Source organism: Leptonychotes weddellii, chromosome 3 (genome assembly GCF_054177405.1).
Source record: "Leptonychotes weddellii isolate Sample4059 chromosome 3, ASM5417740v2, whole genome shotgun sequence".
NCBI lineage: Eukaryota > Metazoa > Chordata > Mammalia > Carnivora > Phocidae > Leptonychotes > Leptonychotes weddellii.
In genome coordinates, this window is record NC_138371.1 from 114,927,316 (window position 1) to 114,952,329 (window position 25,014).

Below are 25,014 nucleotides of genomic sequence, written 5' to 3' on the forward strand. Positions count from 1 at the left end.
AAAAAAAAAAAAAAGAAATGAAAAAGATAAGACAACTGAATGTTGACTGTACATGTCATGGCAGGGTTGGATTTCATCTTAAACCTTGTGTTTGTTATTTTTCCATCACTTCTTGCTTTGTAGGAGTGTCGTGGTACCTGTTAAGAAGCCCCCTCCAGGTAGTTTGGCTGTAACCACTGTGGGAGCCACTGCTGCTGGAAGTGGGCTGCCAACAGGCAGTACCTCTAATATATTTGCTGCTACTGGAGCTACACCAAAAAGTATGATTAATACAACAGGTATTGTCCTTATATATTTTTGTGATACCTCATCTTTTTCTTTCTGTTTTCTATATCTTCATTTTTCTGCTTATTTGATATTAAAAATTAAAATGCCCTGATCATTTAGGATTATCATAATCTTTAAGAAGGTTCTACTTTATGATACTACCTTTCAGAATTTGTCTGTACTTCTAAGACATTTTTTAGTGGTCATTTTAGAGGACACTATTGGTTTTTGTTTTGAGGCTTCTCAAAACACAGTGCTATTTACTTTCAGAGTTAAATCAGATTGCTGAAAGGTGTTTGGGGAGCAAAACCAAAAGATAATGTAAACACTGAAGTTTGATATGTAAAAATTAATAAATGGTATCAAGAATATCACTAAATATGTTAGTGATAGAAAATAGATTTAGTGACGTTTACTGGTTAAATCTTAATGTATATTTTTTGCAAAATCCTCTTAAGGAAAGGCAGAGCTCCCCTAAGAACCTTGACGATATGCAAGAGCCTCAACTTGATGGAAAAAAAATGCATGTAATAAGAACCATTATTTGACATTGAGTTAATTTATGTACTTACTTAGATTACAGTTGTATCCAGTTCATTGTCCAACATTTTCCTAATGATGCTAGGAACAGAAAATACCAAATCACTACAAATTTTAAAAGCCTGCCTAAAATAACCTTTATTTATGTAAATTTCCAGAAATGTTCCTGTTGATTATTAGCTAAATAAATCCTTACCCAAATCTTTGTGATTCCATTTTAGGTATTTATACAACGCAAGATGATCCCTGACTTTTCTTCCCTGACTATAGTAGCCTTCTCTTCTCCAAACTGTATAGCCTTGAACTTTTCCATCTATTATCATTACTTAGATTCTTCCCATTTTTATTAATTTCATAGCTCTTCTATGTGCTTTCTGTATCTATCTTGTTTATCATACCACCCGAGTCTGACATATCATGAGCAACACATTTATGGGGTTGTAGTAAGTAGAATATACTCTATCACGCATATTTATAGTAGCAAATAAACATTATTGATGGCATTGTGTTAAAGAACATAACATCCTTGGTTTATATATATTATAAATAAATATATCTGGCTTGTCTGAAGACTTTAAAATTTTTCTATACAGTTTATAATCTTATTCTTTATATTCATTCTACTTTCTAGAAATAGAAAGAAAATATTTTTCTTTTACCAAAACATCTATCAAAAAACATGTTAAAATTTTTAAATATGCAAGTGTAGTAGAAAGAAATCTCCATTTAGTGTCTACTGAATAATTCCTTATTTTTAAGAGATAGGTTAAAGGAAAATTAAATTACCCCTTTTTTATCTTTATGTGAAACAAGTTATATTTTCTTATAATTTCTATTTTATGAATTAATAATAGATATAGGAAGTGATGTAGCAAGAAGTCTAGTGATAGTATAAAGTACATAATATTACAGTGGAAAATAAAATGTAAGTAATTAAACATCCTCCTCAGAAATATGTACAGACACACCTACACACACACACACACACACACACACATTTTGTGTGCCAACACCTAAACTGGACACATTGTCCAGTTTAGATTTTGGCAAATAGATGCTATATAAGTGTTGCAGAAGAAATCTCAGTAACCAATTCAGTTTTGTAGGAATTAGTGTGAGATAAGATAATATTCAGGAACACTAGATGTCCCTCAACTCCACAGCTCTTTAAAGTACTTACATGGTGTATTATAGAAAAAGTCTGTTCCAAAGTGGCATCTTCATATCGTTGAGGAGAACTCATTATTTTAAAATCAGGTACAATTATATTCATTATAGCCCTTCTTAAAGCATTCATTTTATCAAAATAAGTATTTGATGCTCCAGTGCCACCAATTTATGCTCAGTTTGTTGTAAATTGTATCTTAGATGGTGAAAACTAAAAATATTACAATATAGCAATAAAAACATAAATTTTTCACATCTAAATTGGAATTGTTTTATCAGCCTCATTTTATCTAAAATTATTTTCATTTGTTAATGCCTTTTATTTATAACCCATTTGTAATATGTAATTCTGTTAGATTAATATAAGTAAATCAACTGGATTTTAATATAACAGCTATTATTTATAATTATAAAGAGTTATTAGTATACTAATGGCAAAATGATTTTTTAATTGTTGAATTCTGTTTTGAAATTCAGATGAGTAAATCTTCAAAATCAGATAGTAATGATATAGTGAATTATTTTGTTAAATAAATTTATTTTTAAGGCTAAAAATTATTATTTTGGGAACAGGTGCCGTGGATTCAGGGTCCTCCTCCTCTTCCTCCTCTTCTAGTTTTGTGAATGGTGCTACCAGCAAAAACCTTCCAGCTGTACAAACTGTTGCTCCGATGCCAGAGGACTCGGCTGAAAACATGAGGTATACGTTACTACCTGTTTATACTCATTTTACAACTCCATCCTCAAACATAGTGAAACAGTACAAAGTAAATGCAAAGGTATAGTTATGAATTCTTGAGAAGGGCTAATTATGCATTTTGTGACTGCATTTCATAATTGTATTGTTCTGGTATTTTTAAAAGTCACTCACTATATTTCAGAGCCGAAACAGAGATTTTGAATGATGTTCAGACATGACTCTGCTGAATTTGTCATCCATTGTCCTAAATAGCATGTTACTGTTTCCAATAAAGTAAAAAACGTGCACAAATGGTAACATGATAACATTGTGCATCTTTGCAGTGGTGATGAAAAGTTTAAAATATAGACTTTCAAAATAAATCTGCAAAGTTATATATAATATATATGTAATTGAATAAACAAACATCTTTTTTATTGTGCTGAATAGATAAAAATTTATGGTAGCACATCACAGAGCATTCCTAGAACAGACTAGTCCACAGTCTTAAATTACACACACAGGTGTGTGTGTGTGTGTGTGTGTGTGTGTTCACATTTTAAATTCAAGAATTACACAAATACAGAGTATAAAAGCTCAGTGAAACAGTGAAAACACTCATGTTACCATCACCCAAGTCAAGAAATAATGTTCTAAGTACCCCAGAAGCCCCCACCTTGTGTTCCTTTTCCTGTCAGTAATCTTGCTCCTCTTCAGATTCATAACCCTGACTTTTAATACAAGGGTAGCTTTGTCTTTTTTGAATTTTATGTAAATGAAATTGCACAGTATGTGTTTTTTTGTCTGTAGCGTCTTTTGTCCGGCCTTGTTTATGAGATTCATCCATGTTGCATGTAGTAATAGTTTATTTTTATTCCATTTTTATTCCTTTGTAGGTGGATACTAGAATTTATTAAACTATTTTACTGATGATGGGCATTTGGAATTTTCTAGGTTTAGACTATTACAGATAATGCTGCTTTTTACACAGTGATGCTGCTTGTACATTACTCTTGGGTGTACCACACATTTATTTGCATGCATATCTGATGGGTAAATAACATGGAGTAGAATTGCTGATTCATTTGATTGTGCATGTTCCGTTTTATTAGATAATGCCAAATAGTTTTCCAAAGTGGTTATGAAAGTTTAGTAACTCAGCAGCAGCATATGAGAGTTCCTGTTTCTTCATATCTTTAATGGTACTTAGTACTGCCACTCATATTTTAGCCCTTTTGGTGAAAGTATTTCACTGTATTTATAGTTTGCATTTTCCTTGTGATTAATGGGGTTGAGCAACTTCTTACATATTTATTAGTCTTTTGGTTTTATTCTTTTGTATTTGCCTGTTGAAATCTCTTTCCCATTTTTAAAAATTGAGTTGTTTTTCTTCTTATTAGTAATTTTTAAGGTTCTTTATGCATTTGAAAATGGTCCTTTTGAAGATTTTATGTTTTATATATATCTTGTCCCATCCTGTGACTTTTCTATTCATTTATATGAATCTGTTTGGGTCCACAGAAGTTGTAATTTTACTGAAACTCAATTTGTCAAGTCTTTTTTAGTGATTTTTTGATTGTAGATGAAATTTTTGCCTACATTTTCCCCACCTTATCTCCTGGCCACTTTATTGTCTTTTATATTTATATGTACAGTCCATCAGAATTGAGTTCTGTGAATTTAATGAGGTAGGAGTAATATGGATGTCAGGATGACCCAGCATCATTTATTTGAAAAACTCTTCCTTCCTTCCATCTCTGCCACTTTGTCACAAATCAAGTGCCCCCAAATGCTGGATTCTGATTTGCCACTCAGTTCTGCCTCATTTGCCTGTCTGTGTTTCCTTGTGCCATACTGTCATAATTAGCTTTAGGTTTAATAAAGATCAGTATCTGGTTGAATAAGATCTTTCTACCTTGTCCTTTTCTTTTTCAAATAAGTCTGAGGTATTCTTGGTACTTAGCATTTCTATTTAAAATTTAGAATCAGTTTGTCAGTATCCATATTAAAAAAATCTTGATGGAGTTTGGACTATGAATGGAATTCATACATCTGTTGCAACTAAAGATCTATATTACATCTATCGATCTCCTTCAGTATTGAAATTTTCAAGCTATGAGCATCATATATTCCTTCCATTTCTTTGTTTTTTTAAAAAATTGTTCCTAGTAACAATATTTAGTTTTCTGGGTAGAAATTTACATGTTCCTATTTCATTTATTCTTAGGATTGTTTTAATATTTTGTATTTGTATCCTTTTTTTATAGTTAGTTTTCAAATCGGTATTATTGAGACCATTTATTTTATTGTTTCAACTCAATAAAAATACTCATTTTGAGTGTACATTTTGATGTGTTTTGTTCCATTTATATACCTATATAACCACCCATCACCCCAGAAAGTTTGCTTTTGCTCCCTATGTAATTCATTATCTTTACCTTAGGCAAACACTTATGTACTCTTTAATACTATAACTTAAATTTGACTTTTCTAGGGTTTCCTATAGATGGAGTCATACAGAATATACTTTTTTTTGTTTCTATCTTCTTTCACTCAGTTTCTGAGTTTCTGAGATTCATCCATATCTTTTTGTTTTCTGTGGACATTTAATATTCCATGGACATAACTTAGAGTAAAATTCCTGGTTGTATAGTAAGTATATGCTTATCCTAGTAAGAAACTGCTATTTTGCACAGTGGTTGTATTATATTATATTCTTGTCAACAATGTGTAAAAGTACCATTTTGTTCTCCATTCTTGTCAACACTGGTATTGTTAATCTTTTTAGTTTAAGACTGTATAATGGCTGGATAAGCATATCTCATTTGGTTTTATTTTCCATTTTCCTGATGATTAATGGTGATAAGGTTTTTTTTTATGTGCTTATGGGTTATTGAAATCTTTTTTTTTGATTGATTGATCTTTATTTATTTATGTATTTACTACAGAACCAGTTTTTAAATTGTTAATCATTTACCTACATACCACTGTCTGTCCTCCTTCCTTCCATCTCTTCCCTTTTTTCCTTCCTCTCTCTCCCTTTCTTTCATTTTTTAATTTTTTCTTTTATTTTCTCTGTCTTCCAATATTTCTTTTTTTTATTATTATGTTATGTTAATCAACATACATTACATCATTAGTTTTTGATGTAATGTTCCATGATTCATTGTTTGCGTATAACACCCAGTGCTCCATGCAGTATGTGCCCTCTTTAATACCCATCACCAGGCTAACCCATCCCCCTGGAACCCTCAGTTTGTTTCTCAGAGTCCATAGTCTCTCATGGTTTGTCTCCCCCTCTGATTTCCCCCCCTTCGTTCTTCCCTTCCTGCTATCTTCTCTTCTTCTTTTTTTTTTTTTTTTTAACATATAATGCATTATTTGTTTCAGAGGTACAGGTCTGTGATTCAACAGTCTTACACAATTCACAACACTCAACATAGCACATACCCTCCCCAGTGTCTATTACCCAGCCACCCCATCCCTCCCACCCCCCCACCACTTTGCTCTTTAAAAAAATTTGGCTTGTTTTTCTTATTGAGTTGTAAGAGTTCTTTATATATTCTGAATATATATCCTGTCAGACTGCATAATTTTTCTGTTCCCTTTTATATTTTTATTTTGTTAAAAGTGTTAAGAACAGCAACTTTCTGATTTTGATAAAGTCCATTGTTTCAAAAAGTCTTTTCTGTTATGGTTTGTGCCTTTGTATCCTAAGAAATCTTTATCTACCCCAAAGTCATGAAGATATTCTTACATTTTCTTCTAAGATTGTAGTTTTTAGCTTTTATGATTAGGCCTGTGATCCATTTTCACTTAATTTTTACACGTATGGTTGGAAAAAAGTTGGGGTTTGTTTTTATTCATTTTTATATCAGTTTTTCAGCATAATTGAATTACCTTAGCACATTGGTTTAAAATCAGTTGACCACCTATGTGTGGATCTATTTCTGGACTCCATACTGTTCCATGATCTATATGGCTATTCTTATGCCAATACCCTACTGTTTTCATTACTGGAGGTTTTTTTTTAAACAGATTCCTAACCTGCTGTGGGTGCCTGTCACCTTGCCTTATTTTCTTTCTTTTTTTTTTTTTTAAAGATTTTATTTATTTATTTGACAGAGAGAGACACAGCGAGAGAGGGAACACAAGTGGGGGGGTGGGAGAGGGAGAAGCAGGCCTCCCATGGAGCAGGGAGCCCCATGCGGGGCTCGATCCCAGGACCCCGGGATCATGACCTGGGCCGAAGGCAGACGCCCAACGACTGAGCCACCCAGGTGCCCATTACTGGAGCTTTATAGTAAATCTTCAAAGCAGGTGGTACAGGTTTTCTAACTCTGTACCTTTCTACAGTTGCTTTGATTGTCCTAGGTTATTTGCATTTTCATATATTATTTTAGAATTTGCTTGCGCTTGACAGTTTCTAAAAAAAAAAAAATAGATGCTGCAATTTTAATTAGGATCGTGTTGAATCTTTAATTAAATTAAGGAGAATTGATATCTTAATAATATTGAGTCTTCCAATCTATGTACATTGTCTATATCCATTCATTGAGATCTTTAATTTCTCTCAACAACTTACTGTAGTTTTCATTGTAAAGGTCTTATGCTTACTTTTGTCATTTTTAGTATTTTTTTCATGTCTTTGATGATATTCTAATTAGATTTTTTACTTTAAATTTCCAATTTTGAATTAGAAGCCAAACAAAAAGGAGTCAATAATGTATGTCTCCATTTATACAAATGCAAATAAATTTATCTTAACACAGAGTAAACTGATGATTGCCTGTATCAGTTATACCTCAGTAGTGCTAAAGAAATGAAAGATGTCAAATGGGTGTTTATTGTGTATAGAAAGAGAATTTATTTTTGTATTTTTGACTTTATGTCCTGCAGCTTTGTTTAATCCACTTAATTTTAGTAGACCGTGGTGGTTTAGAACTTTTCTCAACGCAATAATTATAATACTATTTGTAGATTCCTTATTATTTTTAATGTGTAAGATAGTGTCATTTGTAGTTTTAGTGATATTTATCCTTAAGTGTTTGAGAATTCACCAATGGAGCCACATCTAAATGGAATTTTCTTTATGGGAGGGTTTTAAATTACAAATTAAGGTTCTTTAATGGATAACTGACTATTCAGATTTTCATTTTGGGGAGGTTTGGGGGGTTTTTTTGCATCAGTTTTGGTCATTTGTGACTTCTAGGAATTTAGCCATCTTATCTAAGTGGTTGGATTAATTGCCATAAGGTTTTTATATTTTATTATTTTAAAATATTTGTAGGGTGCCTGAGTGGCTCAGTTGGTTAAGCATCTACCTTCAGCTCAGGTTTTGATCCTGGGCTCCTGGGATGGAGCCCCACAATGGACTTCCTGCTCAGTGGGAAGTCTGCTTCTCTCTCTCCTTCTGTCTCCCTCAGCTCATGTTCTCTTTCTCTTGCTCACTCTCTCAAACAAGTATTTTTTAAAATAAAATATTTTTAGGATCGCTAATGATGTTCTGTCTTTCATTCAAGATTTTGTTAATTTATGTCTTTTTCTCATTTTATCATTATTAAAATAGCTACTGATTTTTCGATATTAGATTTTTTTCCAGAACTTAGCTATTAGCTTCCTTTATTTTTTTTCTGTTTTCGATTACACTGAATTCTTTTATTAACTCATTTTCATTATCTGAGGCTTACTTGCTTTCTCTTTCTAGATTCTTAGGATGGAAACTTAGATTAGGAGTGTATAAGGTATGGTCCATGGGCTAAATTGCTTGCCACCAGTTTATATTAAAAATAAACTTTTGTTGGTATATAGTTGCATCGTTTGTTTATAATTCGCTTATGATTGCTTTCACGTTACAGTGGCAGAGTTAAGTTGTTGTAACCTCTGTATAGTATTGCCTAAAAACTTAAAATATTTACTATCTTACCCTTTAGAGAAAACATTTGCTGAACCCTTGCTTAGATCATTGATTTTAGATCTTCTTTTCTAATATGAGCTTTTAAAGCCACAACTTGTCCTTAAAGCAGTGTTTTACCTGTATTTAACAAATTTCATTATAATGTTTTAATTTTCATTCAGTATTTTTTCTACATTTCCCTATAATTTCTTTTTTGACTCACAGGTTTTTCAGAGGTACATTTTGAAATTGACCTTTTCTCAGTTAAACATAATGCTGTGAGATCCGTCCAACTTGTTCAATAGGTTCTTCCATTTGTATTTCTTAGTAGTGTTCCATGGTATGAATATATGACAGTTCATTCAACCATTCACCCATTAAAGGACATTTAGTTTTTTTTCCCAGTTTTTGGCTTTTATGAAAAAGAGCTGCAGTGAACATTTTTTTTGTAATCATAAGTTTTCATTTCTCTGGAATAAGTGCTCAAGAGTGAGATTACTGAGCTTTATGGTAAGTACCTCATTAGTTTTATTTAAAAAAAAAAAAAACTTCTACCAGCAATGTATACATAGTCCAGTTTCTCTTCATTTTTACCAACATTTGGTATTGTCTTTTTTTTTCTTTAATCATTCTGGTAGGTAGGTACTGATATTTCATTGTGGTCCTAATTTATGATGTTCTAATGGATGATTCTGAACATCTTTTTCTGTGCTTTTTGTATTGGTATTGAAAGGCTTTTTCATTGAAATATCTGTTCATGTTTTTTGCCCATTTCATAATTGGATTGCTTTCTTAATTTTAAGCCTTGAGAGTTCATCATATTTTCTAAATACTAGTCCTTTTTCAGAAATATGGTTTGCAGTGGTTTTCTTGCAGACTGTGGCTTCTTGTTTCATCCTTTTAATAGGGTCTTTGGCAGAGGAAAACTGCGTTTTTGTTGTAGTCTACCTTACCATGCTGTCATGTCTAAGAATTCTTACCCCCTCTATGTCCTAAATATTTTCTCATATGTTTTCCATAAAGTTCCGTGGCTTCATAAACAGTTTCACTTTTAAGTCTGTGACCCATATTGAACTAATTTTTGTATAAGGTGTGAGTGAGATATATATTGAGGTTTATATTTTTGAGTATGATTGTTCAGTTGCTCAAGCACTATTTATTCAAAAAGCTATTCCTCCTTATGAGGCATGGTTTTAAGGTATTTTAAAGCAAGTCTAGAGTGGCCTTTATTCCTGGGCTAATTTTGTCACACCAAGAAAGTGTGCTGGGATTTCTCCTGAATGCTCAGTGTATTTAGTGAGGTCTTTCTATTCTGGCTGGAAGGAACACACACTTCTCAGTCCTTTGTGAACTATAGGAAATGTTTGTGTTATAGCTCCTTCATAATTGCTCTTTCCTCAGAATTTGTTCTAATTCTAACCTTGGGAGCTTTCAGGTGTCACATACATAGATTGTTATTCAGGAAAAGACTCTGATTATTGGAATTATTTCTCTTTATAACTCTTTCCTCTTGGGGATTCTGTCCTCCAAATTCTATTCACCTTGGCCTGCCTGAACTACGGTTTTAGTCTTGTCAACTCAGAACGGTTGCTGGATTCTGTCTTTGCCCTAATAAGGAAAATATGCAAGAAACCTGAACGATGGTGGGAATCATTTCATTTTTTTTTTCTTTCTTGGGGTTTATGGTCTTGTGCTACTTGTGTTGTCTGAAAATAGTTGTTCTCTGTATTTTGTATAATTTTCTAGTTAATAATGTGGGAGGTAATTCTAAATCATCTTATTCCTTCAAGGTGAAAAATTGAATTTGATATTTTTATGCTGTAAATTATTTCTTTTATAAATTTCATTTTTTAATTGTTTGAAGGCATATATAATCCATTTTGGTATATTGAACTAATATCTTAAAACTTTTAACTACTTATTATTCCTCATTATTTATCTATGATTCTTTCTAAATAAATATGTATATACACAGTCATTTCATCTGAGAATATTGACAGTTTTATCCCCTGTTGTAATCTTTACACCTTCTTATTTCTTTTCCTTGTCTTACAGTACCACCTAGTACCTCCAATGCAATTTTCTATAAAAGTGGTTAGAAAAAGCGTTCTTTTCTTCATCTCAGATGGAAAGCTTTGAACATCATTAATTATGATACCTCCTATCTTACCATAGATACTTTTATCAAACACAAGACATCTCTTGTGTTCATAATTAACCAAGAGTTGCTGTGATTATGTGTCTTGAATTTTATTGTATTTTTTTATTTAATTTTTTGCATACTCCTTTTTCTGCTAAATGTGGTCTATGACATTGATTTATTTTTTAAATGCTAAACAAATCTTGAATTCCTGGAAGAAATCAACTTGGTTTTTAATTGTAAAAGCAGTTTTTTCTCTGGAAAGTTTATGTAAGATTACTGTTTTTTTTTTCTAAAATATTTCACAAGCAAAGACATCTGATCCTGGATCTCCTCTTTTGGGAAAGTTTTTAAATTAAAATTTCAATTTAATAGGTGCAGGTCTCCCCAGATTTTCTATTTTGTCTTGTGTCAATTTTGGAAGGTTCTGTTGGCATAAAGTAGTTCATACTATTCTCTTATTCTTTTAACATTCCTGTAATCTGTAAGAAATTCCCTCCTTTTTGTTCCTTAATATTCATTATTTGCATCTGCTTTCTTTTTGGCTGTTTTCCTTCCTTCCTTCCTAGTCTTGGCAGTGATTAATCAATTTTATTCATATTCCTAACAAAACATTCACTAGAGAGAAGTAACAAGAAACTGTGAGGTTGAGGGTTAGACATTATTATTACTATTTTATCCTTAATGCAGTGGTTCTGAAACACCCACCTGCAAGAGAGTCACATGGAAGGCTTGTTAAAGCATAGATTGCTGGGTCCCACCCCCAGAGTTTTGATTCAGTGTATCTCTGGACTGTGAGAAGTCCCAAGATTTGTGGTCAGCAAGCTGGAAATTCGGGAAAGCCACTGTATATTTCCAGTCCAAATCTGAAGGCCTGAGAACCAGAAAAGCTGATGGTGTAAGTTCCAGTCTGAAAGCTGGCATGCTCAAGACCCAAGAAGAACCAATGTTTTTGTCCGAGTCCGAAGGCTAGAAAAGATCAGTGTTCCTGCTCCCAACTGTCAGGCAGGAGGAGCTTCCTCTTACTCAGCCTTTTGTTCTACTCATGTCTTCCGTTGAATGGATGAGGCTTATCCATATTAGGGAGGTCTAGCTGCTTTAGTCAGTCTTCCCATTCAAAATGTGAATCTCAACCAGAAACACCCTAACAGACACACCCAGAGAAGTATTTGACCAAATATCTGTGGACTCTGTGGTCCAGTTAAGTTGATGCATAAAATTAACCATTACACTAAATGGTCTTGATGCTGCTGGTCCTAAGAAAACACTCTGAGAAACAGTGTTTTAAATAATCATCCTTCAGATTGCAACATTAATTCTTAGTTTATGTAAGTCCTCTTCCTGGACAATGCATGGAAGTTAGTATAGTTTAACTTCATTTACCCCCAATTTTGCAAACATACTTGAACACATGTATACATGTTTGTGTGCATGTAAATTTTAAACCCCACACAGAATATAATTACCATTTTGTTCGTCAACGTCTATTTAGATTTACCCAAATGTTTATTTTTTGTTGCTCATCATTTCTTTTTGAAAGTCTGATTTCCATCTGGTATTGTTTTCCTTCTTCTTTTTTTTTTTTTTAAGATTTTATTTATTTATTGTGTGTGTGTGTGAGAGAGAGAAAACAAGCAGGGGGAGTGGCAGGTAGAGGGAGAAGCAGGCTCCCTGCTGAGCAAGGAGCCCAGTGCAGGACTCGATCCCAGGACCTTGGGATCATGAACTGAGCTGAAGGCAGACGCTTAACCAACCGAACCACCCAGGCATCCCCCCATTTTCCTTCATCTTGAAGAACACCTTTTAGTATTTCATTTAGTGTAGGCCTCCCACTTATGAATTCTCTTAGTTCTTATTTGACTAAAACTCTTTGAAATTCACCTTCATTTTTTTTTTAAGGATATTTTTAGCCAGTATAAATTTTAGGTTGGCATTTGTTTTCTTTCAGTGCTTTGAAGATATTCAACTGTTTTTGGCTTTTGTTTCTTTCTGTGCTGTCTTTACTTTTTTTTGCCTTTAAAAAAAATAACTTCCAGTCTTATTGCTATTTCTATGTTCCTCCCCTGTCTTCCCTACCATTGCTATCTGCTTTTAAGATTGTCTGTATCTTTGGTGTTTAACAGTTGTACTATGATGTACTCAGGCTCTGTGGTTTTTCTTTGTATTTATGTAGTGTGGGCTTTGTAGAGCTTCTCAAATACGAAATTCAATGACTTTTATTAGTGGCTAGAAAATTCTTAGCCATTACTTCTTCAAATGTTCCTTCTGACTCATTCTATTCTTTTCTTAGGACTTGAATTATACATATATCATATACATACCATATATATTTCTTTATTATCTCTTTATGCATATTCTCTCTGTGTGTGTCTCTCTCTCTGTCTCTGTCTCCCTCTCTAATTCTGAGTATTTTTTAAATCTTAGTCCACTTTACTGATTCTCTCTTCAGTTGTTTCCAATCTTCTATATTTTTAATTTCAATTTTTTGGTAAGTACTAGAATTTCCATTTGATTGTTTTAGTTTTTCTCTCCCAATTGTCCATCTCATCTATAATTTTCAAGAATATATGAGAAATAGGTACTCTAAAGTCTTTGTTTCATTATTTGGCTTCTGGACTATCTATATGATTTTGTGTTTCTCTTGGTATTTGATAATATATTTTTCTTTACTTTAATGTCTTTTGTTTTTATTCTAGTGTGAAGAACCTAGTATATGAAAGCGTATAAAGGTACAAAATGGTGGATTTTCCCAGAAAAAAAAAATTACATTTGCCTCTGGTAGGCACAAACAATTCTAGATGACATAATGTAGTCAAGGTTATAGGGCTCGTCTTTTTCTAGTTTACCATCCTCTAGGGTGTAATTCTTCAGGGTCCCAACTTGAATCATATGAGTTTTTCTAAGCTCTCCCTGCCTTTGGTGGATCCTGAACTTTAGTTTTTCCCCATAAGTTTGTTAAAATTTTGTTCAACTGCTGACTCATTGAACTGCTTCTTTTAAACCATGTCCATATGAAAAAATGGCCCAACTGCCAAAATCACCTCTTTTAGGATTTCTTTTTAGGGATCATGGTCAAATAATTGGTCCCTATCTTAACACTTCATTGCCCTTAAAGAGGTATTTTTGTTTTGGCTTGACTTTTGTCTAGTTTTGGTCTCAGCAGGAAGATCAGCTGATTACTAACAGTGGAAATCCAAATTATGTCTCTAGAGCTAGTTTGTTTATTATCCTATATTAAATTGAGTATAAACATTGAAATGCCTTAGTTTTTCTTTTTAATCACTACTTTCAACTAGATTATGTCATATCCATTTATTTTGTCCCTTAATTACATCATGGAGAAATTTGATTTTCTTGTAATCTTCAAGTTATAAAAAAAAATTAGTCAAGTATAATGTAAATTCTAATATGTCCTCCAATAAAAACCTCTTCAGTTCCTTTCTCTGGCTCTCTTCATATTGGGGTTTTAATGACAATTCTCTTTCCTACCTTTTCTTTAAACTTATCTATAATTTTATATATATATTTTAAAGATTTTATTTATTTATTTGACAGAGAAAGAGAGCACAAGTAGGCAGAGCAGCAGGCAGAGGCAGAGGGAGAAGCAGGCTCCTCTCTGAGCAGAGAGCCCAACGTGGGGCTCAATCCCAGGACTCTGGGATCATAACCTGAGCCAAAGGCATATGCTTAACTGACTGAGCCACCCAGGTGCCCCTATAATTTTATTTTTAAAGCAGGGTTTTCTTAGTGTGTCGGTGGACCCAGCTTTTATTTTTTTTAATCAATTTGACAATGTGTACTTTAATTGATGTTTCTATAGAATTTACATTTAATGTTGTTATTGATATGGTTGCATTAATATTATCAGCTTGCTACTTGTTTTCTAAAAACTGTTATTTTTCATCTTTTACTTTCTTTTTCTTCCTATGCCTTCTGTTGGATTGAAAGAGTATTTTTTGTATCATTTCATTTTCTCTCCCAATATTGGCTTATTGTTTATTTATCTTTAAAACATTTTCAGAATTGCCCTAGAGTTTACAATATAAATCTTTAAATTATTATAGTCTTTAATAGTATTATACTGTTTCATGTGTAGTATAAGATTCTTATAATGGTTTACTCTTAATTACTCTTTCTCATCCTTTGTATTAATGTTGTCATGTTTTACTTCCATGTGTCTTTTTAAGAAACAGCACATCGCTATTTTTCGCTCTGTAATGTCCAGTATCTTTAGAGCAATTAAAACTAAATGAATATTATATTTACTCTCAATTGTCATTTCCAGCACTCTTAATTTGTCTGTATAGATATAAGTTTATGTCAGATATTACTTTCCTTATACTTGAAGAGCGTCTTTTAAAAGTTCGTGTAGTGCAAGTCAAATATATGAATTCTCTTAGTTTTTGTTTCTTTGGAAAAGTTACTTACCTTCATTTTTGAAAGATTTTGGGGTTTTTTTTTTTTTTGGCGAAGTATAGCATTGTGGGCTGATATTTTTTGAAATGGATTTGAAATAGCCACTGTCTTCTGGCCTGCCTACTTTCTAGTGAGAATGTCATTCTTACCTTGTTCCTCTTTGTGTAATTAATCTTTATTCTCCAATAGCCTTCTTCAAATTTTCTCTTTATATTTAGGTTTCAGTAGTTTATTATGTCAAATATTGGTTATTAATTTTTGTTCTACTTGTTTTCTGAGCTTCTTACAACCATGGTTTGAGGAACTTCATCATTTTTGGAAAATTCTTACTCATTATCTCTTAACATACTTCTTCCCCATTTTCTCTCTGTCCTTCTGTTAGTTTTTTACTGCTACCATAATAAATTGCCACAAATTTAGCAGCTTAAAACAATACTAATTTATTATGTCATAGTTCTATAGGTTAAAAGTCCCAACAGGTCACATCGGGCTAAAATCCCAGTGTTTGCAGGGCTGCATTCCTTATTGGGGGTTTGGAAGTAAACCAGGTTCATTCAGATTGTTGGCAGAATTCAGTGCCAGGCAGCTATAGAATGATGGTTCTGTTTATTTGCTGGTTGTCATTCCGGGACTGCCCTCAGCTCCTAGAGGCCTTTTTCTAGTCCTTGCATATGACCCCTACATTCAGGACCAGTGACAATGTATCATATTCTCCTCACACTTGGGACTTCTCTGGCTTCCCCTTCTGTGATAATAGCTTTTATGCCTTTCTCTTCTGCTGTATCTCTCTGACTCCACTGAGAGAGTTTTCTGCTTTTTAGGGCTCATGTGATTTCACCGGGCCCACCTACATAATCCAGGATAATCTCCCTATGTTAGTGTTCAAAATGTGAATTTCACTTTTAGAGTCCCTTTTGCCATATGACATAGCCTACTCACAAATTCCAGGGATTATGCTTTAGGGACCTTTGGGCAACCATTATTTGACATACCACATTTCTACTTCTGGGATTTTAATGACATTTATGTAAGACTATTTGATACTCTTCCATAGTTCTTAAATGCACTTGCAAACACACTCTTTTCTCTCTCTCCCTCTCTGTCATTATATACATATTCTTTTATTCTTTTTTGTTTCAACATGCCTGTTTTTATTGACCTAACTTCAAATTCATTTATTCTTCCTTAACTTTATTGAGTCTATTGTTAAGCCTATTGAAGGCATTATTATCTCTTTTACTATATTTTTTATATCTAGCATTGTTTCTTTTTTACAGTTTTTTACTTTCTGCTAAAATTCCCCATCTGTTTATGCATGTGGACTTATCTTTTTAACTATTAATTAACTCTTAATATGTTAATCATAGTTATTTTAAATTCTTTGATAGTTCTAAAACATGGTTTATCTGTGATTCTCATTCTATCAGTTTGTGATTCTGACTTTGTCAGTTTATCTTCTTTGTATGTCTTACATGTTTTGGTTGAAAGCTGGTCATTATATAGAGGATAGTAATAACTGAAATTCATGGTATTTATTCTGGAAATGGGCTTGCTTCTTATGCTGGGCCTTTAATGTTGTAGGTTAAGTCATTCTACCCAGGAGTTGAGCTAGGCTTGTGTTTTCTTGTTTTAGTTACTCTCAGTGCACCACATGCCTTAAATTCTACTTGTACCTTGTCTTTATCTAGGGGTTGGTTTGTCAGATGTTTAACTCAGTGTTCCCTATTCTACCCTGATTTTTAGGCTTTCCTTTAATCAAACATTTTAATGAGGTTCTCTGCACTGTGGCGCCTTTTACAATAGTAGTCTGCTGTTATTTGCTATTGGGTACTTGCAAGCCCAGTGTTCGGTGGACATGGAGTTGTTTCCTATTGTTTTGATTCAAACTTGGTTTTAGGCAGGTATTGCCCTCAGTCTTGGAAGTCATATTTTCCACTGATCTTGCCCATTTCCAAGTGGTTGGAGAATCTCTGATTATTAGGACTCAGGATGTTTTCTGCCCTCCCTCAGAATAGAGATTTTTCTGTTCCCTTTCTCCAGCTGCAAAAGACTCTCTCTGGTACCCTGGAAGTGACAGGGTTTGCTGTCCTTTTCTAAGATGTAGAAGGTCTTTGTTCCATAGAGGTTATGGGGAAGAAGGAGCAGGCAGGGCTTTGTGTCTTTTCTGCAATAGTCACTGTTCCCCTCCCTTACCTGCAGCAGTGAAGGAAGTTTCTCAGTTCTCCATGCTGCCCCCAGTCTCTCTCATGAGTAATGGTGAGGTTTGTGGAGAAGAGCCTGCAAATTACTGCAAACTCCCCTTGTGCTTGCAGCTCTGAAGATTTTATTCTCTCACATTAGCTTACACTTGGACTTGAGCAATTTATTAAAAGTATTAGCTGATTTCTTCTTACCAGTTTATGTGGTACCCATTGTTTCTTCCTCCTCTGTTCTGCCCCAGTGAAGCAAGTTCTTCATTCCTATCTTGTCTCCTTGTCTCTTCATTCCTTCTTGTCTGTCTTTCTTCAGATTTCAAGGCTAGTTGGTTGCCCTGTAACCTCAGCTCTCTGATGGGTCCTAGCAGCGTTATAATTCTATAGATTATCTGTCTTCTTCTTGTGATTAGTGTAGGGGTGACCATTTCCAGCTTTCTGCATCTTAAATAGAAGTTCTCTATTTTTTTTTTGAAGTCTGAATTCCTAACTCATGATTTTTCAATTTGTATTTTCAAAAAATATCATGTGAACCAAGTACTATACTAAAAACACTCATCAACAGACTACAACCCCAGGAAATACATTCTCAGAACACTGTATACAGGCAGTTTTTTGGAGAATGTTCTCAATCACATCACCTATAAGGAAGTGAGATAGAAAGACTGGTCCAAGGAAAAGTGATGCAATTGTAAGGGAAGCCATAGGCCATTCTGTGGGAAAGCTCTAAAACTGGAAAGGCCCTGACATATCCTCAACTGAATCAAGGGAGCTGGGCCTTTCTATCTCTTCCTTCACTGGTGTTTGAATGCAGAGTGTTCCTGGTAAGGTGACTTAACTTCTGGCAAGACAGGTCCCTTCCTGGGGAGGGATTTAACTGTGAACCACTACCCAGCAGTCCTCCTAAGATCTCGTGAGAACCAAGGGTCTCTACCCTAAAGGGGGATCTCGGTACACCGCCATACCTACCATGTTAAAATAGTTTTTATCACATATTACATTTGTTATTTACTAGGAAAAGTTTTATTATTTCAATTTTTATATCACCTGTTTGAAATACAATTAGCCTTACTCTTTATATCACCAAGTCTGTTATTCTGTCTCAGTTAAATGACATATATCCTTATATCCTGACTTTATAGTTAATTTTTATATTTTATTTGACTAGTTGACTAGAAAGGAGGAATTTTTCCATTTCAGTTTGTTTGTTTTCTTTCTGTCTAAAACACATCTAATTAACAATTTCCCAACATACACTTCATAAAAAGCTTTTATACTTATCTAAAGACATTCCAGCATTACGTTTCCTAAAACTTAAAAAGTGTGTATTTGGAATTTAGTTTACTGTATAGAGTAAACTTCTTACATGCAAAAGAATTCTATTTAGGTTTCGTTTCTTAGTCTGCTGTAAGTTCATCTATTTTCTTCACCTGTACTCATGCACTTGAAAATGTATGTGATTCTTTTAAAAAAGAACAAAGAAAAAATGTCAGTTTTTTATTTAAAAGATCATGAGGAAGTTAGGTAAGCAAGAATTTTTTTCAGCTTCATGGTTTGATTAGTATAACCATAAAAAGTTATAGTTGAGAAAAACTGTTCAACAGTATGTCATAGGATTACAGGATCTGAGATTCAGGATGCATTTACTCATCAGCTATCTACTCTGTTAAATTATATTTCAGGGATGCCTGGGTGGCTCAGTTGGTTGAGTGTGCGACTCTTGACTCTTGATTTCAGCTCAGGTTATGATCTCAGGTCATGAGATCGAGCCCCTGTTCGGGCTCCACGCTAAGCATGGAGACTGCTTAAGATGCTCTCTCCTTCTCGCTCTGCCTCTCCCCTCTGCTCATGCTTGGTCCCTCGTAAATATATATATATATTTCACATTAGAAACTTAGTGAAAGCTAAACAAAATATTTTAAGTCACTGTTTGTCATTTCCTAGTCATAGTATGTAGCCAAATAAGAATTTAACTTTACAATTTATAGTTTTACTGTCATTAATATTCTCCTAATCTTTTCTTTTTATCTAAGTTTACTTAAGCAAATCACTTCACTTACTTATGCATGTATTTCCTGATTTACCCAGGAACATTTGATTAATGAAATCTGTTGTGGAATTCACTAGTGTAATAATTTCCTTTATAACTGAGCTGTCTTTTATGTACATTGCTTAAAGTTACATAGTTATTTTCATTCTAGATTTTATTATTATATATAACCATTTTATATGATTTAAGAAATGAAGAAACTTAAGAACTTAAATGTACCAAATTAAAGTATTAAGTTTTATTATATTTATGACATGCTAAGGACCTAGGAGAATGCAAAATACTAAAACCAAAAGTAAGAATTATAACTTCATTAAGTGGCCCAAGTGTAAAGGAGTTTATTAAAATAGGACTCACAACATAAGCAGTGTCCTAAATGAAAGTAAAATTACTGTGTTTTTCTAGAATTCTTAAGGATATAACATTTGAAAATAATCAATACTTTGTAGTGAAACATATTTATGAGGAGATTAATTTAGAAAATGAGACAAAAATCTTACTTTTTTCTGCTGATTAATTTATTAATAATCTCCTTGGCCTTTGATATGTCCCGAGGTCAGTTACATTTGGCAAGATTTGAGAATAATTGCAACCATGGGTTTTCATACATTTTTTTCATACATTTTTTTCTATCTATCTTTATTCATAAAATTTCTTAAAACTGTAAATCTCTGTAAATGAGATTTTCTTAATATAAGTAAAAGCCAATACGTAATTGTGATTTTTAAAACCATAATATTAAAACTCTTGTGTTTTAAATTGAAATTTTAATCCAGGCATTAACACTTTAAATTTAAATTTCATCTAAAGCATTATTATTTTCTTTGAATATTTTGTTTTTATTGCTGGAGAATTTGTGAGAGTGGTTGATAAATTACCCAACTTGCAACAGTAGTTTTCTTCATGGAAATCGGTAATTCTCTTTCTTAAAAGAATTTGCACTTTTAACTATCAAGAAAAATAGCCAATGTCAAAATAACATCATAAGCATCATTAATGTGACTGAAGGGAATGAAAAAAAAAATTGAGTAGGGAGAGGGGAATGAGAAACTTAAGAGAATGCATTTCAGCCTGGAATTGGAAAATTTAGGGCCCAAGAACTTTCCTAAATACTAAGAAGTTGCTAGAGTGTTAAGATTATAAATCTCACTCAATACTATGTAGGGCAAATTACCTGTGTACTGAACCTTCAAATTTTTTTGTGCATAAAATATCTTAACTTGAATAAATGAAAATAAGCTTTCAAATAAAACTGAAAAATTATTACTTACTCTTTTCCCTAAATCAAGTAAAATATGCTAATTTTTATTACAAAATAATTTGCCAAAGAACCTTGTTTTCTGGTAGTTATTACATGTGCTGTTTAAAAAAATTATATTCAAAATGAAGAGAATAATTCATTTATTTTCATAGGACATAAGGCCAAGGAGTTCTCTTGTGTTAAAGTGTTTTATTTATTTATTTTTTACATGTTAACATAAATTTTCAGGTATATCTTGAGAAGAGGGAGTTTTACATTGTGCCCTTCTCTCAGATGAGAATGAAATACCAGTATTTTTTTTTTTTTTTTTTGTAATTGGTGCTTCTTTGCCTGGTGATAGAGGAGGGTATTAAGCTGAGATCTACATTTATATCATGTTCTTTGAGAATTTAAACTGTGTAAAGATGAAGATCACATACTCTTATCCGATGTTTACTTTCCTTTAAAATACATTGTGTGGAATCTATAAATATTAACAACAGCAACAACAAAACCTGTCCATTTCCTTCACTGTAGAAAAGTGATGGTGAAACTTTTCCACTTAGAATAGGCTGTTGTTTGCCAACAACATGGGTAGATCTGGAGGGTATAATGCTCAGTGAAATAAGTCAGTCAGAGAAAGAGAAATACCATACAATTTCACTCATATGTGGAATTTAAGAAACAAAACAAATGAACAAAGGAAAAAAGAAACAAAACAAAAAAGCGGACTTTTAACTATAGAGAACAAACTGATGGTTACCAGAGGGGAAGGGGATGGGGGAGGGGTGAAATAGAGGTAGGAATTAAGGGTACAGTTATCATGATGAGCACTGAATAATTTATAGAATAGTTGAATCACTATATTGTACACCTGAAACTAATTCAACACTGCACGTTAACTCTACTGGAATTAAAATTTTTTTAAATAAAATAAAAATTAGAAAAACAACAACAGTAACAAAAAAGAATAGGCTGTTGTTTGATAGAGAAATCTGGCAGTATTATTTGATGATGATTTGCTGTACTTAAAGCCTTTGATCTCTTGCTGGGGAAAATATTACATTGTTTGTTCCCCATTAGAATATTAAAATTATGATTACTGAATGATATGTAAGAGCATCGTTTAATATTCTATTGAGTTTTATAAGAAAATAGTTGCTTCTTAAAATACTATTGTAGGGATTCACTCATTGAGAAATGTCTGTTTTTATCCCTTACCCGTAAGTCAAGGTAATTAATACACATGTACACATACACACTTATGTGATTAGTTGATTAAATTAATTGAAGTTTCTATTTGATATGTAACCTAGAACAGTACTGTTGCAATTCTGAAGCCTCCAAATCATACATAAACCCATAAATTATGGAAAAAAAGTCATAAACTGGGGAAAAATTTTCCTGAATTTAATTAGATAATAGTATATTACAGTAGTATAGCTATGATGTGAACCTTTATACATCTAAAAATTTTCTTAGGTAATTTCACTCTCATTAATTAATCTTAAATAAAAATATTCATGCTTCACTCAGAATTCAGGTACAGAAACAGTAACATCTAGATTTTTCCCCTCTTCATAGGCTTGCTCTTAGCATTCTTGCTCATCTTTCTTTAGAGGAGGGGATTACTTTAGCTGGGAAGTTATGGGACATGATCCTGGAGATTAGAAGGAATGGATTAATTAATAGATATTAAAAAAAAGGAGTTCTGTCTATATTCACTAAGAGTCAGAGATAGCTTATTATGATTATTTTATGACTTCAGGTAGCCTTCCCTTTGCTGTTTTATTACAATTTAGTAGTAGTAAATACTCTCATTAAAACAGTTATTTTCAAAGTGTGTTTCCTGGATCAGCAGTAGCAAACCACCTGAGAATTTGTTAGAAGTGCAAATTCTCACAGTACACCTAGACCTACTGAATCAGAAGTTATGGGGATGGAGTTCTAGGAGTCTGTTTAAACAGCATTATAGATGATTCTGATCTACATGAAAATTTGAGAACCATTGGTTAAAGAAGGTGCTTATCACCACTACCTCAAAAACTAGTGATGTACTATATATTGGCTAATTGAACATAATAATAAAAAAAAATTAAAGAAGGTGCTTACTTAGTTCAGGAATAACAGAGTAAGGGGGAATATTGAGAATTCTCTGTATCTTCAACATGTCTTCAAAGCCCTACTCAGCTCCCTTTTTCTTGCCCAAAGTTGTTCCTCTAGAATATTCTCTTTAAAGTTTGTGGAAGTGCTCACACCAGTTTCCTCTCTGACTTCTTTCCCTAAAGCTGTTGACCCACATAAGAGGAGACAAAATCAGATAGAAGTGCTAATGGTGAGGCTTTGAGTGCACAAATGATTCAGATCATGCTGTTTCCAAGTTAGGAAAGAAGGAATCCTAGATTATTCCCTCACCCCTATTTAATCACTTAACAATGCAGTACTTTAGTTTTAAATATTAGTAATATATTTAAAAATTATTCAATGATTAATTACTTTTTTGTCATTTATATTTTCCTCACATATAGCAAAATGTTACTTAGCTTTGTGGCAGAACTTTTATTATTTTGAAGCATTTTTAAATTTTTGCTGTACATGTCTTCTGTGTAGAACAGTGTGTAGTCCTCTAACATTATATTATTATATTGATTTTGGTTTTTTTAATCAGAGCTACATTTTGTAAGAGTAAATATAGTTTTTTTATATTCAAAGTAGCTATTATATTGTAAGAGCTGCCATTATTGACCTCTCACTGTGTGCTGGGTACTTTTCTCTGCATTCTATGTGACTTATTGCATTTAATCCTCACCAGTAGGCACTATGGTCATTTTCATTTTGTAGGCAAAGGAAGTCTAATGCCCCAAGCTCACCTAGGTAGCATAAGAGAGAACCAGCATTCCAGTTCACACAGTCTTAATTCAAAGCATTTATATCTAAGAGAGATAGTTAGATGTTACCAGATTATTTATTTGCTTGAGCAGAATTATTCTTTACCCCGATTTTGTTTTTACATATACTACTTGAAGTATTTTCAAGAATGTCAAATAGTGCTTACATGAGGCCATATAACTTAAAATTTAAGAGTGAACTAATATAAATAATAATGCAGGAATTGGTAAATAATAGTAAGTGGGCTTATGAAATGGAAAATGCGTACTTAAGCATAGCAATTTAATTGTATTACAGTGAATTCTAGTTATTCCTTTATTTGTCCAGCTTTTCAGAGAATTTTTAGGCAACTCTAGAGAGTACAGGTTAATTCTTTGTAACTGACACAATGATCCATGTAGTAGGTGTTCAAAACAATTTTCTTTCATAGATAGAAAGATAGTCATGGAAGACATAGAGCTAGGAGCAGAGTCTGTGTCCCTTGCAGGTTATAGAATCCCAGTTGCCTTTCACAGAACATTCTACCTTTTTTAAAAGATTTATTTACTCATTTTAGAGAGAGAGCATGGCGGGGTGGGGCAGAGGGAGAAGAAGAGAGGGAATCTCAAGTGTACTCCCTGCTGAGCACAGGCAGGGCTTGATCTCATGACCCTGAGATCATGACCTGAGACAGAATCTAGAGTCCTGGGCTTAACCAACTGAGCCACCCAGGCATCCCTGGTCATTCTACTTTAGCAGCAGTCTTCAGAGTTAGCCTTATGATTGATGTGAAACTCTACAGGGTGTCCCTTCTACTGAAGCTGTTACTATTCCATGAGTTAGAATTGTACTTTTGATTTTTCAAGATTTTAATTTAGAAGTAAACTTTTTTTGACTTTTTGTATTGAATTATATTTACTAGTCTTTATGTCTTAATTTCAACAGCATCACTGCAAAACTTGAAAGAGCTTTAGAAAAAGTTGCTCCTCTTCTTCGTGAAATTTTTGTAGACTTTGCCCCATTCCTATCTCGTACACTTCTTGGCAGTCATGGACAAGAGCTATTGATAGAAGGTATGATTTCTCTCTATTCTAATTATTTTTAGTTTCCTATAATGTATCTATTACTCATGATATAAATTGTACTTCTGGAGGAATATTTATTGCCAAAAGAATATAAAGACATTGCTGCCACAAATTCTAATAAGATACTCATACATGCTTTCTTCTTATTCATTTTGAAAAATAACATGTTTTCACAGTCAATGCTAATAACAGAATGGAGAACTTTGAAAAAGTGTTGGACTAGGAGGCTCTGGCTCTGAAAATCCTAGTCTACCAGGGCTGCAGTATATCCTTCATTAGGTTGGTGTGTTTACTAAACAATACGCTCTAAAATTTCCTTTTAACTCTAAGAGCCATGCTTCTGTAAGTGATTTCCTTATTCACATAATACTTGTAATATGAAAATTCTTAACTGAGAAAATGTAAAGAAGTACTTAACCTGGAATTGACAAAGCTATTGTCTTTTACTCAACAGCAGCTTAAGTGGAATGAGAA

General features: G+C 33.1%; 1 protein-coding gene across 1 annotated transcript in view; it reads left to right on the forward strand.

Annotated features, from left to right (window-relative positions):
• The window catches only part of NBEA (neurobeachin), a 609,173-nt gene that overhangs the window by 229,547 nt on the left and 354,612 nt on the right, over nt 1-25,014 (forward strand). Inside the window, exons 27-29 of the mRNA XM_081815498.1 lie at nt 124-278; nt 2,548-2,674; nt 24,401-24,528. Coding sequence (XP_081671624.1) covers nt 124-278; nt 2,548-2,674; nt 24,401-24,528 — 410 coding nt within the window. The remainder of the gene's footprint in view (nt 1-123; nt 279-2,547; nt 2,675-24,400; nt 24,529-25,014) is intronic.